Source organism: Capra hircus, chromosome 4, assembly GCF_001704415.2.
Source record: "Capra hircus breed San Clemente chromosome 4, ASM170441v1, whole genome shotgun sequence".
In the NCBI taxonomy this organism is placed as follows: domain Eukaryota; kingdom Metazoa; phylum Chordata; class Mammalia; order Artiodactyla; family Bovidae; genus Capra; species Capra hircus.
The window spans coordinates 51,913,918-51,931,414 of NC_030811.1; the positions used below are offsets into that span (position 1 = coordinate 51,913,918).

The 17,497-nt window shown below is 47.5% G+C and overlaps 1 protein-coding gene across 1 annotated transcript in view; it reads right to left on the bottom strand.

Annotated features, from left to right (window-relative positions):
* JAZF1 (JAZF zinc finger 1) overlaps positions 1–17,497 on the bottom strand; it is a 331,833-nt gene that overhangs the window by 6,440 nt on the left and 307,896 nt on the right. Inside the window, exon 4 of the mRNA XM_018047096.1 lies at positions 2,688–2,857. Coding sequence (XP_017902585.1) covers positions 2,688–2,857 — 170 coding nt within the window. The remainder of the gene's footprint in view (positions 1–2,687; positions 2,858–17,497) is intronic.

The window sequence follows — 17,497 nt, forward strand, 5'->3', positions numbered from 1 at the left end:
CGTGTTGCGGCTTTGGGGTTCCGTTAGTCAGTGGGGAGCCCACATTGCCCCCCTCTTCCTCATGCATTTTATCCCTTTATCCTTAGGGTATTTACTTAATGTTCTGGACGTGAGCTGCATGCAGAAGGGTCTTTGAGCTGTAAGCACTTGGGCTAATAAGATCATAAGTGCTCTGCCAGTCGTGTGAACAGATGAGATAGAAAGGTCAGATGACAGAACTTTAGGATGAGGGGGAACTTCAGTCTGGGAAGCTGGTAAGGGCTCCCACAAACATTTGAGCTGTCCTTTGAGAAATGGGAATGAAGACAACGAGAGGAGGGAAAGGGGGGCATTTAGAGGCAAAAGAATTAACATGGGAAACCACTGTACTGCTGGCTCCTATGCCCTACTCTATATGAAGTCTGGGCAGTTAGATGCTCATCTTCTCTCAGTTCTGCAAATGCCACTGAAATGGTGAGAAGAGCTGATCCTGAGTCAGTGCCCAAGAGCCTCGTGGATGAGAAACCCCCTGCCAATAGGCAGGGCAAGGAATGAGACATGTCTGAAGCTGGCCGTGGGGATGAACAAGATGGCAGCCCTTGTGGATTCTGCCTGACACCACAGTGCACTAGCTCATTTTGCCCTCCTCTCACCAAAATCCAATCCAACAACCATGCAGTAAAGAAGGTGAAACAATTACACTAGAGAACACCACTGCCCTGCAGCCGGTGACTTCCCAGGAGAGAGTGAGACTAAAGAGTTAGGTAATATGACTACCTTTACCTCAAGCAGCTGGTTAGGAGGAGCAGTTACGCATTTGTTCCTGTCCCATGCACCATTACCTGGTATTCTGGCCCAGGAAAGGAAACTCACACTTCCCTCATGGAAATCACGCCCACTAATTGCCACCCATGTCATTTGCCAGTCTGTGGTATTGAAACAGGCAGCCTCCACAGCCCAAGTTTCATGCAATTTTCTTTGGGCCTTAGATGGAGAAAGGACACTCCCCCAAAGCCCTCATCGACCTAGATGCAAACAAACTGCAGGAAGGCAGAAACTACTGGAAATTAAAGAAAAATAGAAGCAAAAGAGTAATGACAAGAAAGTAGAAGTGGCCAGGGGAAAGGGGTGTAAAAACAGAATGAAGCTAGAGGTGGAAAGAGAGAAGGCTTCACTCTCTTTGGCCAAAATAAAGGGTGTAACTTACATTCCCTTTATTTAAATAAAGGGTGTAGCTTACATTCCCCTACGTCATTTTTTGTTTTCCAGTCAGTCGCAGTCTGGGTTATTACTTTGCTCCCTCCTTTAACTTAGCTGATGTGTAAGACACCCCTAAAACAGTGTTTGGACCCTTGAGAGAAGGCAGGAAGACAGCAAAGCACGGTGTACCAGCTCCCGAGAAGCATGGAGGGCAGGCGCATCCAAGGGCAGGCGGGACACAAGAGCAGTGTCCTTGTCCAGCTTTCTCCATTTTCACATAGAGAAGAGAAAATCTCTCTGCAAGCAGAGCTGTCCTCTGGACAAACTAGTTTCTTGAACAATCCCTTGGGCTCCTCGCTTCCTGAGGTAACCATTTCATTCTTTTCCTACCACACCCCACTACCACGATGCCTTCTGACCCACAAGAATGTACGTGTGCACTGGGGACACGGCACTGCATCAGGGCACACTCATGGGACCTCACGTCTCCATCCTGGGGTTTCATCTGGACTTTCCATGATAAACATTTAACCGTGTGCAGAGTTGGTGAAACCCTGAGCCACTTACCTATGATACATTTGTGCTTTATGCTTTAATATCAGGAGCAGGAACTAAATACTAAAATAATCGTGTGTGTGTGTGTTCAGAGACATATTGAGGGAATAATACAGGAAGTGCTTATGCTATCATATTTTTCAAGCCTTTCTTTAGAAATAGTCAATCTGCTGAGCTTTGGGGAAATTAGCATCTCATCACAGGCACCGAACCTGTTTTTGATTTTTATTTTTTTCACAGTTGGATTTAAAGAGCTGCTAATGCTTCATGGGAAAGTCTGCAGATTTGTTTTCTTGAAATGTCCTCTGGACCCACATTTGAATGTGTGGGTGTTTCTCAGTGTTTTGTCCCTTGGAGTTTTTCTCAATAGAGAATTTAGTGCCCCTGGCTCCCCTGACAGCCAGAGTCAGGCCTGCAGAGACACAGGTTTTGTGCCGTCTACAGAGACTTTGCTGAAGCTAGAGCTGATGGTTAGGTGTGAAAAATACCAAAGGCCCCCTTTTTCCTCATCTCTTTTCATGCCATTGGGGGTACGTGGGCAAGGGCTTCCTTAGCTGGAAGAAAATACCCTACAATGTTTTCCAAAAGAGCTCTGTGAACCGTCTGTAGGCTTTAAGACTTCAAAGTGGTCTGTGAACCACCTGCAGATCCAGCCACGGGGAAAGGTGTTTGGCAAACAAACAGGTGACACATTTGATATTCTGCCTGATTTGACATGAATTTGAAGAATATCAAAGACATGATCCTCCCACAACAACAACAAAAATCTGACCTATAGTTCCCACACAGATCAGCAAAGGGGAAAACCCACCCAGAGACCAGAGCTAGCCCTGACCTGAGGGCGGCCATACACCCAATCGGTTCCGCAGAGGGAAGCACCTCTCCCCAGACTCAACTGACACGGCTTGCCATTTTCCATCCTGTTATGCCAAGGGAGAGGGTGTTTCTTTTACCTTGTATCTCTTTTTACATCCAGGAACCGGGCAGGCAAAAGGCTTCTCCTCCCCTCCATTCATGCACATGGAGCTGAGGATGGCTTCAGAGCTGATGGCACTCTCTGTGGTCCAGGACTCGTCACTATCTGACTCCTCATAATCCACCTCCTCCTCGTCGTACTCGCTGCCTGCGGGGCCAGAGCAGAAATGCAAGGAGTGTCAGGAGTGTCCCTGCAGGACAGGAGGCATGGCAGTGAAGGGACAGGCAGCTCCGACTGCCCTGGAAGAGGACATCTAGGGCACCCAGGGACTGCAAGGGCATCTAGTCCCGAGGACAGCCCTGAGGGGGAGGGTATCTGTTTTCCCATCAGAGAGACCAGGGTTCACGGTAAGGAGTTAGCTGTGCAAGAACTTGAATGCAATTCTCCAGCAAAGGTGACTGCTATAACCGAGCACAACAGATAGACCCCTGTCCCAACACACACATGCACACACACACACAGGAGGCACATGACACTTCAATGAGCAGAATTCTGTGCCCTTCGTTTTCAGGCTTTATCACCATAGTAAATACAGAAATCTGTGGGAGGGGTTACATTTTACACTTACTAGGTATTTACACTGCAGTGGGAATTCATTTCAGATCTTTTTCTTTATAAGCTGAGCTGGGAAGACCACGAAGAAATGTGGCACTAAAGGGAGGCTACCCCAAGCTAGGGAGCAGGCAGCTGAAACACCCAGAGCTCTGGGGGCACGATGTTGTCACCAGCATGCAGGTCCAGCTAGAGGAAGACCCAACAATTCCCTACCACACCTGTCCCCAGCGAACAGCACCTGCCTTTCAGTACACACCACCTTTCCTGGGAGGGAGGGCCGGCTGAGCCCCCTCAGCAGAGAGCTCGGACACATGCTGGGATCCCCTTGTACCCCGAGGTTAAGAGCTCTGCTCAGAATGGAACTAAAAATCTGCCTCACCAACTTCTGCTCAGCATGGAGGGGATGGAGAACCACTTCAATAAGCAACCCCCTCCCCTTTTTTTTTAACGAGGTCTACAGCCATTTATGTGGAGTTTTTGCACAATACAACCCTGAAGGACATAATTCTACAGATCATAAACAGTGTAAAATAATATGCTGACAAGTTCTAATGCATTTACAAGCCTCGTGGAATAAATAGGAATTATAGCACAACATTAATAAGAATTATATGGTAGCAATTACAGTTGTGAAATTCATCCCCAGGTGTGAAGCTAAATTGCAGCAGGGGCCTGCCTGGGTGCTCACTGTGGGCTCCCTCTGCTACATCAATTATTTCAACACCAAATATTGGCACTTTTATTGGGTTTCATTTTAATAGGCATTAATAAGATTGTTTGAAGAGCCAGGCAAGCCAGGAACGACGCCAGCATGAGGTGAACACTTAAAAGGATCCAGGAAGGGAGGAAGGGACCTCAAGGTGAACGAGGGCCTCGTATGTTTCAGGCATGTTAGATGCATCATCTCATTTAACCCTCTGGTGACCCTGTGAGGTGAGGAGGACTGTCACTCTCATACACACACAGCAACTGAGCACCGTGTGGTTCAAGAGCTTACACATTCTCAGTTAGCGATTAAAGCAGTCAGTTTTCCCCAGGTGATGTTTTCCTGGCCTCCAATGCCAGCAGCTCTCTGGGGACTGGGGTGGGGGGAGGAGGGTATTTCTCAACCTCCATGCTTCTGGTCCTCCACTATCTACCACTCAGAATTCAAAGCAGCCTGTTTAGAAACTTGGGCGGTGCAGAAAAACAACCAGGCAAAAATGAGGCGTTGGTATTCAACGTGGGTTTCAGTAAGCCCCGCTGTGTTTGGCTGGAGACCCCAGGGATCAAGACAGCACACGAGTGCCACTCTGCCAAGGTCCTGAGTCGGTCTGTGAGCATATTTCAAAATCTCTTTTTCAGCAGGGCACTGTTTAGGACATTTTACTCTTAAACAAATGCCACATGCCGGTGTCCTTTAAATTGCTTGTTAGAAAACTATAAATGCTGTTTCGCAAAGCTCTTCCAGTGGGACTTAAGAAAGTGAGAATGACTAATTTACCCATCTAATTGGGCTAATTTGTTAACCTGAATACTAAAAATTGCACAACATTTACAACTGGGGTAGAGGGGGTGCGGAGGAAAGCCTCAGACCAACCGAGGGCTTAATGAAGCCCAGCAGAAGATAAAACTTCAAAACTCCTCCAGATCAAAGGGGCCAGGACCAAGGGATTGATCCTGTGGACACAGCTGCTTGGAAACTACGCGGCATCCAGTCCCAAGTGTTGCAGGAAGGGGGACCACAAGTCACCATCCACATCAGGATGCCTTTGCGAGTATAGGCGTGCTCACACACCACAGGGTCCTCTGGGTGCTTTGTGAAACTGCCTGCCTGGGATGGGGATCGAGAAGGATCTGATTCTACTGAGTTCTGTCCTGTAACAGAAGCTGAGCAGTGCACGGCCCTGGGTTCATGCCTTGGCTGGACAGTCAGCTGAGTGACTACCTGGCCTCTTCTTTCTCTTCTGTGAAATGGGGGAAAGACTCTTCCCTTCAGTTTAATTCAAGGGTTAAAATTAATATTGATAAAGCACCTGGCACAGGAAGCCAAAGTGAGGCTATGGGCCTCCCTGGTGGTGCAATGGATGGGAGTCTGCCTGCCAGCGCAGGGGACACGGGCTCCATCCCTGGTCCGGGAGGATCCACGTGCCGCAGGGCAACTGAGCTGGTGTGCCACAACTGCTGAGCCGGCGAGCCTGGAGCCTGTGCCCTGCAGTGAGAGAAGCCACTGCAGTGAGAAGCTCGTGCACCGCAACAAAGAGAAGCCCCTCCTGTCACTGGAGAACGCTCTTGTGCAGCAGCGAAAATCCAGTGCAGCCAAAAGAAATAAAGACGAAGACAGTATAATATCACTTTTGTAATAATACGACCCTATAATATTGCATGTAAAATGATACTATTTTTTAGAAAAGACTGTTGTGAAACCTAACAAAAATAAGAAAATTTGGAGGTTTGGGGATCTCCAGTAGAAAAACTACAAGAAGGATTCCATGTCACAAGAGAGGCATGGTGCTCACTGAGGACTGCTCATGCAGACACATCTACAGGGGCCAGGCTGGGAGCCCGTGTGATCCGTGGTGCTGCCGCAGATAAGCTGTGTCACCCCAGGCAAGTGATGTAACCTCTCTGAGCTTTAGATTCCGCATCTGCAAAATGGACTGATAATACGACTACCTCTTAAGGTTGTTGTGAGGGCCAACTGAGTTCCTGCTTTTAAAAGGATTTAGAACAGTGGCATATCGTAAGCATTACAAAAGTATTTGGTAAATAAATAGGCAAAAGTTCACATGAAAAGTTTCATCCACTGTTCCCTCATGCTTTCTTGAGGGTACTTGCTTTTTAAAAAAAAAAAAAAACAGAGGAGGTAGGGGGTTGACTCATTGGAAAAGACTCTCTCTGATACTAGGAGGGATTGGGGGCAGTAGGAGAAGGGGACGACAGAGGATGAGATGGCTGGATGGCATCACCAACTCGATGGACGCGAGTCTGAGTGAACTCCGGGAGCTGGTGATGGACAGGGAGGCCTGGCGTGCTGCGACTCGTGGGGTCGCAGAGTCGGACACGACTGAGCGACTGAACTGAGCTGAGCTGGTGGGGGTGGGGAACCTGCTGTTCCTTGTATTCCTGTGCTCCAAGTGCTGCTGCTGTTGTTTAAGTCGCTCAGTCGTGTCTGACTCTGCAGCCCCATGGACTGTAGCCTGCCAGGCCCCTCTGTCCATGGGATGGATGTTCCAGGAAAGAATACTGGAATGGGCTGCCATTTCCTCTCCCAGGCGATCTTCCCAACTGAGGGATCAAACCCAAGCCTGCTGTGTTTCCTGCACTGGCAGGCAGGCTCTTTGCCACTGAGCCGCCAGGGAGTAAGCCCACTCCAAGTGCCACCCTGTCATCAAATAAGAGGAATGTCCCCAGCCATGCCTGCAGTGAGAGGGCCTCCTGCAGGTCGAGGGGCTGCTGTTCCAAAAAGCGGCACATACTCAGAGGCTGGCATCCGCTTGGTGATCACAGCCAGAAAACTTGTCAGCAGGGCCCACAGTGTCTTCAGAAAACATCTGAGGGCCTCAAACCTACTGCTCTTAAGCTCTTTTCACACATATTTGAACCCTAGGAAACACTAACCTAAATGAAAGTTACAGCTTTAGCTGAGAAGTATCTGGGCCCACCCGCTCTGCTTTACTTTACTCACATGCTCATGTCTTTCCAAGGAGAAAAGTCCACTCCAACCTGGCTCGGTTTCAATCTTGGCTTTATCTGCCATCTCAAACATCTGAATGAAGGGATTCCCAGCACTTATCACCCTTTGCTAAATAATCCTGCCACTCCCCACACCATCCCTCATTTCAGGAAAGCAGGATGGAGCAAGGCTGGCTCTCCTAGCAGCGGGCGAACAGCTCTTGGATCCTATATCCCAGCCAATAAAAAACTGGTCACTGCCTCCTGAAGGGGAGTGTGAGTGAATATACTGAATATAAATGACATACAGACCCTGATGCTGGAAAGATTGAAGGCAAGAGGAGAAGGGGGCCAAGAGAGGATGAGATGGTTGGATGGCATCACCGACTTGCTGGACGTGAGTTTGAGCAAACTCCGGGACGTGGTGATTGACAGGGAAGCCTGGCGTGCTGCAGCCCATGGGGTCGCAAAGAGTCGGACATGACTGAATGACTGAACAACAACATTTACTAATATATTACTGTGTAAAACAGATAAGCAAATAAAAGGATGAGGATAAAATAGTTTAGTCAGTTCAGCTGCTCAGTTATGTCCGACTCTTTGCAACCCCATGGACTGCAGCATGCCAGGCTTCCCTGTCCATCACCAACATCCGGAGCTTGCTCAAACTCACGTCCATCCAGTCAGTGATGCCATCCAACCATCTCATCCTCTCTGGGCCCCCTTCTCCTCCTGCCTTCAATCTTTTCCAGCATCAGGGTCTTTTCCAGTGAGTCAGTTCTTTGCCTCAGGTAGCCAAAGTATTGGAGTTTCAGCTTCAGCATTAGTCCTTCCAATGAATATTCAGGACTGATTTCCTCTAGGATTGACTGGTTGGATCTCCTTGCAGTCCAAGGGACTCTCAAGAGTCTTCTCCAACACCACAGTTCAAAAGCCTCAATTCTTCGGCGCTCAGCTTTCTTTACAGTCCTACTCTCACATCCATACATGACTACTAGAAAAACCATAGATTTGACTAGATGGACCTTTGTTGGCAAAGTAATGTCACTGCTTTTTAATATGCTGTCTAGGCTGGTCATAACTTTCCTTCCAAGGAGCAAGTGTCCTTTAATTTCATGGCTGCAGTCACCATCTGCAGTGATTTTGGAGCCCAAGAAAATAAAATCTGTCACTGTTTCCATTGTTTCCCCATCTATTTGCCATGGGGCCGGATGCCATGACCTTAGTTTTTTTAATGTTGCGTTTTAAGCCAGCTTTTTCACTCTCCTCTTTCACTCTCATCAAGAGGCTCCTTAGTTGTTCTTCACTTTCTGCCATGAGGGTGGTGCCATCTGCATCTCTGAGGTTATTGATATTTCTCCTGGCAATCTTGATAGTTTAATAAATATACATAACAACATGAGAAATATTTTACTTAGCAAGTGTAAAGATTCCGTATCTCCTTCCTCCGCCTTATGGACTGTCTTGTGTACCTACTCTGGAGCCCACTGCCCTCAGGCCAGCTGGAGGGGTCAAACAGACCCATCACTGCCACCTTTGAGGCCATCACATTGAGGTGAGCTTTTGGATTGTTCCAGGGAAGCAGGATGGGGTGTTAAGGAATGCATATGCTCATTCATTAACCCTGATCTTGACTGATCAGGTGATCCTGGAGGTGCGTGTGATCTCTGCCGAGTCAGTCTAGCAGAGGGGTTGCTGGGCTCCAGCCAGCAGAGGGAGGACCCAGAATCAAGTCAGGCTCCTGGTTCTGAGCCCTCATCACCCAGAATCCATAAAATGTTCATTCTGAAGCATGTTCTAAAGAAAAAAATTATAAAGCATTTCCTCTGTGTAAGAGAAGAAAAAGACCCCCAACACCCATTCTTGTAGCTGGGAGCGATTGGGGCAGGTAGGTGTGAGGAAAGCATGCGAGTCACAAGAATTCACCCCGTGGGCCCAGAGCAGGTGTCTGGGGACGGGCTGGCATGTGTCCTCCCAGAAGCAGGGTTGGGGAACAGTGAGTTGGTGAGTCGGAATTTTGCAACGAGAAGGAACTTGACAAGCCCTTGACTCCACCCTCAAGTTAACATCACAGAAGTGAGAGGGGTTCAGTGGTTTATCTCACAGGTCTCTTTCTCCAGGGCTGCTGGCCGGGGACTCCAGCAGGGTAAGTCTATGCTGTGGCGTAAGCACTGGTTCATCTTCATCTCTCCACCCCTGCCCTTTCCTTTCCACAAGTCAGCTCTAAGCCTTGGCAATGCCAACTGAAAACCTGCCACAGGCCAGCAGCTCTCCCCACGCTGACTCTCTTGAAGGGTCGAGAAGACGGCATTCTCATGACTAAAGGGAAAGCCTGAAGGCCTTCAGTTAGAAAAGCAGATGAAAACCCCACAGCCGTGGCTTCTTTAGAGCAGTGGAGGCTGTTCTCCCAGAAGTGCCAGCCTTTCCTTTGGGCTAGTGCTCCTGAGAAGGCTGACAGCACAGGAACCAGAACTGCAAAAACATCGCCCTTACCGACTGGGTGAGATTTCTGATTTGGATGAACTTGCTCTCTTAGAAGAGAGAACACCCGCAAAGATCTGCATCCCAAGGACAAAGGTCAGAGGACTTGGGATGCTGGGGGAACGTGCCGGGGGGATTTATAGCGGGGATTCAGCCAAGCAATTATTCTGTTAGGATGATTACTGTTTTCACTGATGCTCTGGTTACAAAGTCCCATGGCTTTGAGGCTCTGCCCAACCCTAGTTCTCACTTAAGCACTTTCATTTTTACTGCACTAATGGGCACAATATGAAGCTTTGAGGGATGCACAAAGGCACGATAGCCAAAACGCCTGTGCTTTTTTTTTTTTTTTAAATTTGGCCTACTTTTCCTTTAAATCATGTTCCTTAACTTCTAGCATACACTTCCATACCTAAACTTACCTGTGCCTACTGGATTTCTTTTAATAAAAATTGTAGCTACCTAAGAATGAGCAAATTTTGCTTGACACTTGCGTTCTGGAACTGGAAGGAGTTAGGAGATGCCTTTGCCATTTAGGTGGTGGTGGTGGGGTGGCTCCTGTAAGCCTGGAATGTGGAGATGTATTTTTCATGGAACCAACCTCTGTTTCCCCAGTTTTGCAAAGGGAAGAGTTGGGGTTCAGGAGGTGAAGGACCTGTCTAAGGTCACCCAGTTAGAAACGGCAGGCTGGACTGGTACCTGAGTCTTTGGTTTCAAAGTTCGTGCTTTTTGATTCAATTTTGAATGGAATGTCCCTGACTGACAGAAAGGTGTGACACACAGAGCAAAGCCTGGAGGTGCTGGTGAGGAGGGGAGGGGAGGGAGCCCAGCATGCGGTGTGGGGAGCACAGGGCTAGTCTCCTACACCCGAAGGTGGGGCCAGCCCTCCTGGGTGTTAGCATTCCAGTGTTTCAAAGAAAAGCCCCAAGAGTTGATTTTTTCAGGCTTTTCTTATTCTTAGGCATCATTAAACAATTTACAAATGACTTTCACCAACGAGAGAATTTCTACGAGAAAATTAATTTCTCCTTGCTCAGTCACAGGTGGGAGTTGGCAGCCACTAATCTTTCTCATGTCCAAGGAGCAGTGGCTGCACGGGCACAGGAGGGCCTAGAGGAGCTACTCCACATTCAAGGTCAGGAGGGGCGGCAGTGAGGAGATACCCCCTCGTTCAAGGTAAGGAGCAGTGGCTGCACTTTGCTGGAGCAGCCGTGAAGAGATACCCCACGTCCAAGGTAAGAGAAACCCAAGTAAGACAGTAGGTGTTGCAAGAGGGCATCAGAGGGCAGACACACTGAAACCATACTCACAGAAAACTAGTCAATCTAATCACACTAGGACCACAGCCTTGTCTAACTCAATGAAACTAAGCCATGCCTGTGAGGCCACCCAAGATGGGTGGGTCATGGTGGAGAGGTCTGACAAAATGTGGTCCACTGGAGAAGGGAATGGCAAGCCACTTCAGTATTCTTGCCTTGAGAACCCCATGAACAGTATGAAAAGGGAAAATGATAGGATACTGAATGAGGAACTCCCCAGGTCAGTAGGTGCCCAATATGCTACTGGAGATCAGTGGAGAAATAACTCCAGAAAGAAGGAAGGGATGGAGCCAAAGCAAAAACAATACCCAGTTGTGGATGTGATTGGTGATAGAAGCAAGGTTCCATGCTGTAAAAAGCAATATTGCATAGGACCCTAGAATGTCAGGTCCATGAATTAAGGCAAATGGGAGGTGGTAAAACAAGAGATGGCAAGAGTGAACATCAATATTCTAGGAATCAGCAAACTAAAATGGACTGGAATGGGTGAATTTAACTCAGATGACCACTATATCTACTACTGAGGGCAGGAATCTCTTAGAAGAAATGGAGTAGCCATCATGGTCAACAAGAGAGTCTGAAATGCAGTACTTGGATGCAATCTCAAAAACGACAGAATGATTTCTCTTCATTTCCAAGGCAAACCATTCACTATCACAGTAATCCAAGTCTATGTCCCAACCAGTAACACTGAAGAAGCTGAAGTTGAACGGTTCTATGAAGACCTGTAAGACCTTTTAGAACTAACACCCAAAAAAGATGTCCTTTTCATTATAAGGGACTGGAATGCAAAAGTAGGAAGTTAAGAAACACCTGGAGTAACAGGCAAATTTGGCCTTGGAATATGGAATGAAGCAGGGCTAAGACTTAATAGAGCTTTGCCAAGAAAATGCACTGGTCATAGCAAACACCCTCTTCCAACAACACAAGAGAAGACTCTACACATGGACATCACCAGATGGTCAACACCAAAATCAGATTGATTATATTCTTTGCAGCCAAAGATGGAGAAACTCTATACAGTCAGCAAAAACAAGACCAGGAGCTGACTGTGGCTCAGATCATGAACTCCTTATTGCCAAATTCAGACTCAAATTGAAGAAAGTAGGGAAAACTGCTAGACCATTCAGGTATGACCTAAATCAAATCCGTTATGATTATACAGTGGAAGTGAGAAATAGATTTAAGGGACTAGATCTGACAGACAGAGTGCCCGATGAATTATGGACTGAGGTTCGTGACACTGTACAGGAGACAGGGATCAAGAACATCCCCATGGAAAAGAAATACAAAAAAGCAAAATGGCTTTCTGGGGAGGCCTTACAAATAGCTGTGAAAAGAAGAGAAGCAAAAAGCAAAGGAGAAAAGGAAAGATATAAGCATCTGAATGCAGAGTTCCAAAGAATAGCAAGAAGAGCCTTCCTCAGCGATCAATGCAAAGAGATAGAGGGAAACAACAGAATGGGAAAGACTAGAGATCTCTTCAAGAAAATTAGAGATACCAAGGGAACATTTCAAGGACAGAAATGGTATGGACCTAACAGAAGCAGAAGATATTAAGAAGAGGTGCCAAGAATACACAGAAGAACTATACAAAAAAGATCTTCACGACCAAGATAATCACGATGGTGTGATCACTCACCTAGAGCCAGATATCCTGGAATGTGTAGTCAAGTGGGCCTTTTAAAGCATCACTATGAACAAAGCTAGTGGAGGTGATGGAATTCCAGTTGAGCTATTTCAAATCCTGAAAGATGATGCTGTGAAAGTGCTGCACTCAATATGCCAGCAAATTTGGAAAACTCAGCAGTGCCCACAGGACTGGAAAAGGTCAGTTTTCATTCCAATCTCAAAGAAAGGTAATGTCAAAGAATGCTCAACCTACCACACAATTGCACTCATCTCACACGCTAGCAAAGTAATGCTCAAAATTCTCCAAGCCAGGCTGCAGCAATACATCAACTTGAACTTCTAGATGTTCAAGCTGGTTTTAGAAAAGGCAGAGGAACCAGAGATCAAATTGCCAGTATCCACTGGATCATCGAAAAAGCAAGAGAGTGCCAGAAAAACATCTATTTCTGCTTTATTGACTCTGCCAAAGCCTTTGACTGTATGGATCACAATAAACTGTGGAAAATTCTGAAACAGATGGGAATACCAGTCCGCCTGACCTGCCTCTTGAGAAATTTTTATGCAGGTCAGGAAGCAACAGTTAGAACTGGACATGGAACAACAGACTGGTTCCAAATAGGAAAAGGAGTATGTCAAGGCTGTATATAGTCACCCTGCTTATTTAACTTCTATGCAGAGTACATCATGAGAAACACTGGGCTGGAAGAAGCACAAGCTGGAATCAAGACTGCCGGGAGAAATATCAATAACCTCAGATATGCAGATGACACCACCCTTATGGCAGAAAGTGAAGAGGAACTCAAAAGCCTCTTGATGAAAGTGAAAGAGGAGAGTGAAAAAAGTTGGCTTAAAGCTCAACATTCAGAAAACTAAGATCATGGCATCCGGTCCCATCACTTCATGGGAAATAGATGGGGAAACAGTGGAAAGAGTGTCAGACTTTATTTTGGGGGGCTCCAAAATCACTGCAGATGGTGACTGCAGCCATGAAATTAAAGGACGCTTACTCCTTGGAAGAAAAATTATGACCAACCTAGATAGCATATTCAAAAGCAGAGATGTTACTTTGCCAGCAAAGGTCCATCTAGTCAAGGCTATGGTTTTTCCTGTGGTCATGTATGGATGTGAGAGTTGGACTGTGAAGAAAGCTTAGCGCCGAAGAATTGATGCTTTTGAACTGTGGTGTTGGAGAAGACTCTTGAGAGTCCCTTGGACTGCAAGGAGATCAACCCTGGGATTTCTTTGGAAGGAATGATGCTAAAGCTGAAGCTCCAGTACTTTGGCCACATCATGTGAAGAGTTGACTCATTGGAAAAGACTCTGATGCTAGGAGGGATTGGGGGGAGAAGGAGAAGGGGACGACCGAGGATGAGATGGCTGGATGGCATCACGGGCTCGATGGACGTGAGTCTGAGTGAACTCCGGGTGTTGGTGATGGACAGGGAGGCCTGGCGTGCTGCGGTTCATGGGGTCGCAGAGTCGGACACGACTGAGCGACTGGACTGAACTGAGTCTTTCTCAGGTTGAGTTTTCCACTGTCATCCTCCATGGCTGCACATCCCCACTGTGGGAGCCGGAGGTGGGCAGGACAGTGATTGACAGACGTACCTTTGGGTGGGTGGCCCCAAGAGCTCATGTCAGCATTTCATTTGGGGAAATGAGCAAACCCAGTGGACAGGATTTCAGAGGGCAACTATATCCTATAGGACTGTGGGAAGAGTCTGCCTGGGTGTCAGCCAAGGAAGTAAAAAGTTGATTTCATGAGTTACATGAAAACACAAGGGGGTCTAGAGTGCCTGTGCACACTTATATCCATATCTACCCACCTGGACGAGTCCCCTTCATGGCCTAGGAGCCAGCTGAGTGCCTCATTCACCACAAGGACCATCTTACATCTAGCCCACTTCCTGGGATGGCAAATTCTGGCAAATACATTAGCAAAGCGTTGCCTCTCTGCCTTACAGAATTATAATTATAATTAGCTTTAATTGGTACCGACCCACTTTATATGAGCTGAAGCAACAACAGTCTAAATGAATTGACAACAAGTGATTACAATGGAAGACACACTTCGTGGCTCAAGGGACCATCGCCAAGTCTCAAAAATTCTTGACCTTCTTGGTCTGCCATCACTGTCCTAAGGGCAGCTGACCCTTATTGGGGGCACACTCATTTAAACCTCACAACAGCCCTGTGAGGCTGATACCTACTACAATATCTTCATTTTATATACAACAAAGGCTCAGAGAGGCAGAGTGCCTTGTCCAAGGTCACAAAGCTCTTCCGTGGTGGAGCAAGGGTTCTATTATAGCTGCCTTAGCTCTAGAGCTTGCCTTCCTAACCTGTCTACGATCCCACTAATAACTTGAACTCACCTGAAGGGAAGTGCCCGTCTCTCAGTATGTTCAAACCCGTGTCACTGAACTCATGGTGGCCTTGAGAGCACCTGGCACACCCAAGTCACACAGTATGTATTTGTTAAACACACAAATGAAAGGCAAAGATGAAACAGGCCTCGCGACCCCAGGTCACTGCTTTCTAACCACATAACAGGGTTATGTGTGGACGCTGCAAGTGATGAAGGCATGTGGAGACGCACACGCGGCTGTGGATCTGACATCCAGGGTCTGCCACTTCAAGACAGATGAGATGCAGAAGCCCAATCCCCCGTCACCTTCCACTGTGTTGGTTTTAGACAAAGTGAGAACCACGAGTCGATGATGCAGTCACAGGCAGCCGCACTCCTGCTGGTACACTCATAACAAGGGGAACCCGGGAGGGACGCAGAGGCCGCCACCCCCACACTGGCCAGGACTGCGCAGCCCTGACTGCCGCGCAGCCACCATGACGTGGCTGCCATCACTGAAGGGCTGAGCAGTGCTCGGAAGCTGTGACCCTGCTCCTGGCTCCTTCCTTGTCACTTTCACTCCACAGCCCATGATTGAATTAAGGTTAACATCTATGGAATCTTAAGCTCTATGGAAGCCTTAAGGTTAAGGCGATGGAAATTAGCTGCTTCTAAAAACTGGGTGTTTAGATTTTAAAACAACTCCACCAAGCGAGGGCAAGAAATCCTCTAACTGAATAGGCCCGTTTCCAGAAAAAGATGTAAAGGGAAAACCAACCTTTTTCTTATCAGCACTTTCTTATTTTGCCTCCATCCTCCTCTTCTTTCTCCTTGAAACTTCAGGGAAGCCTCTGTTCTTCTCTTACCCGCTCAGTTCGGAGTCAAGCCCCTGCAGTTTGCTCCTGACTGAGTTTTGGTACCTAATTCTCCAGCTCTCCATCTTGGTGAGAGGAGAAACAAACTGCCCCCAAAGCACAAGAAAACGTCTTGTCTCCTTTATTGTTCTCATATTCTGGCTATTTTTCAGGGAAAACAAAATGAACAATAAGAAACAAGGACGTCCCTTCGGTACTGCAAGGATCCCGGTGACATCGCCGCCCTACCTCCCACATCAGCTCCGCTATTTCACTTTTGGGGGAGATTAAAATGGCTCTTTCCCCTGAGCCTTCCAGTTGCTGCTCGAGATTCACTGAGATTTAACATAAAGGTTTCTTGTGGCAACAGGCAACTCTCAAGACCTACTTCTGATGCAGAGTCTCAGTGTTTTCAAATTGTGACTCCTAAGTGGGTCTTGAAGTCATTTTTGTGGGACAGAATTAGAATTATTATTTTTTTAATGGACAGAATGGAATAGAAAGTATCAGAGTATAAGATGTGTTTGTAAAACTTGTTTCAGGTGTGTGTCTCAGTGTAAAGATTCTTCTGACTACATGTCACAGTAAGAAAAGCATGAAGCCATTTTTAACCACCAGTAACTAGTATAGAGCTTCTTCCTACAAGAACCAACATTCATTTCCAGGGGGGAAAAATCAAACAATTTTCAACTGATATTTAAATAGGGTATTCAGTTCAGTTCAGTCGCTCAGTTGTGTCCGACTCTTTGCTACCCCATGAAATAGGGTATAGAGAGGCTGAAATAGAAGAGAAAGGTCATTTTTGGTGCCTGCCAGTAAGGCACTGTGTCAGCTAGCAGGAACCAACAAACAAACAGGGGAAGTGGGCTGTTGGCAAGCTGACCTCAGGCCCACCAGGAGGACACAGACAAGGTCTCACCATGAAAGTGACAGAGGTGTATCATGGACAGTATGAAGACAGCTCTTCACCATTTCGGGTGTCCTTCTGGACCGCGCCACTTTTCATTCTTTTTGAATATTCTCTAAGGGAGCCAACCTTTGTTTGCAGGGCGGGTGAAATCTAGTTCTAAGAAATGTCCCAAGTCACCCACTGAGCTCTTTTAAAAAGGGTCCTACAGGGCACCCTGGACTCTCTTACCAGTTGTCATCAGGTTGCCAAACAGAATAGGTTCTCTGAGTTTCAAACCTTGCAGCTGAGCTAAGAAGGGCTGGCCAGCAAGCAGGTGCCCGTGAGGGGTGAGTGTCCAGACTCAGAGAATCAGACCTGCTCAGTCCTGTGAAGGTGCAGGGGAGCCTGGAGCGGGGGGTGTGAGTGTCCTGGCTTGTCCTGCCCGTCACCCTCTTGTGTCTCCTGGGAGATGGCTGTCAGACTGGGTTCCTCAAGGCTGGGCTGCTCTAACTGTCCTCAGACCCCAGTACCCAGCATGGTGTGCACGCTGAGCAGGGCTCCGCCAGTCCTTGTGGATGAAGGCATCTACGGCAGAGGCCCTAAGCACTGGAAGGATGGAACCACATGGTACAATGCACACGGGGATCTGTATGTAACATGCAGACTCTGTGCTTCGTATTATGCTTATGCAATACACGCTACAACTTGTATTTGACAAAATAAGGGGAACAGCGACAATGCCATGAGGGAGCACCATCTGTACGGTGCACGTACACAACAGCTCTATCTCCCATTAAACCTGATGAACACAACTACGGAAACCAGCTGGATCCCAGCCAGAGGCTGCGCTGGGGCAGGCAATTCAGGGACTTGGGAGCAGGCCGCCTGTATCAGGATCTGGCTCTGTTATTACCATCTGGTGCCCTCTACCAGATTCCTCTGTCCATGGGATTTTCAAGGCAAGAATACTGGAGCAGGTTGCTGTTTCCTCCTCCTGGGATCTTCCCCACCCAGGGATCAAACCCACATTTCTTGAGTCTCCTGCATTGGCAGGCA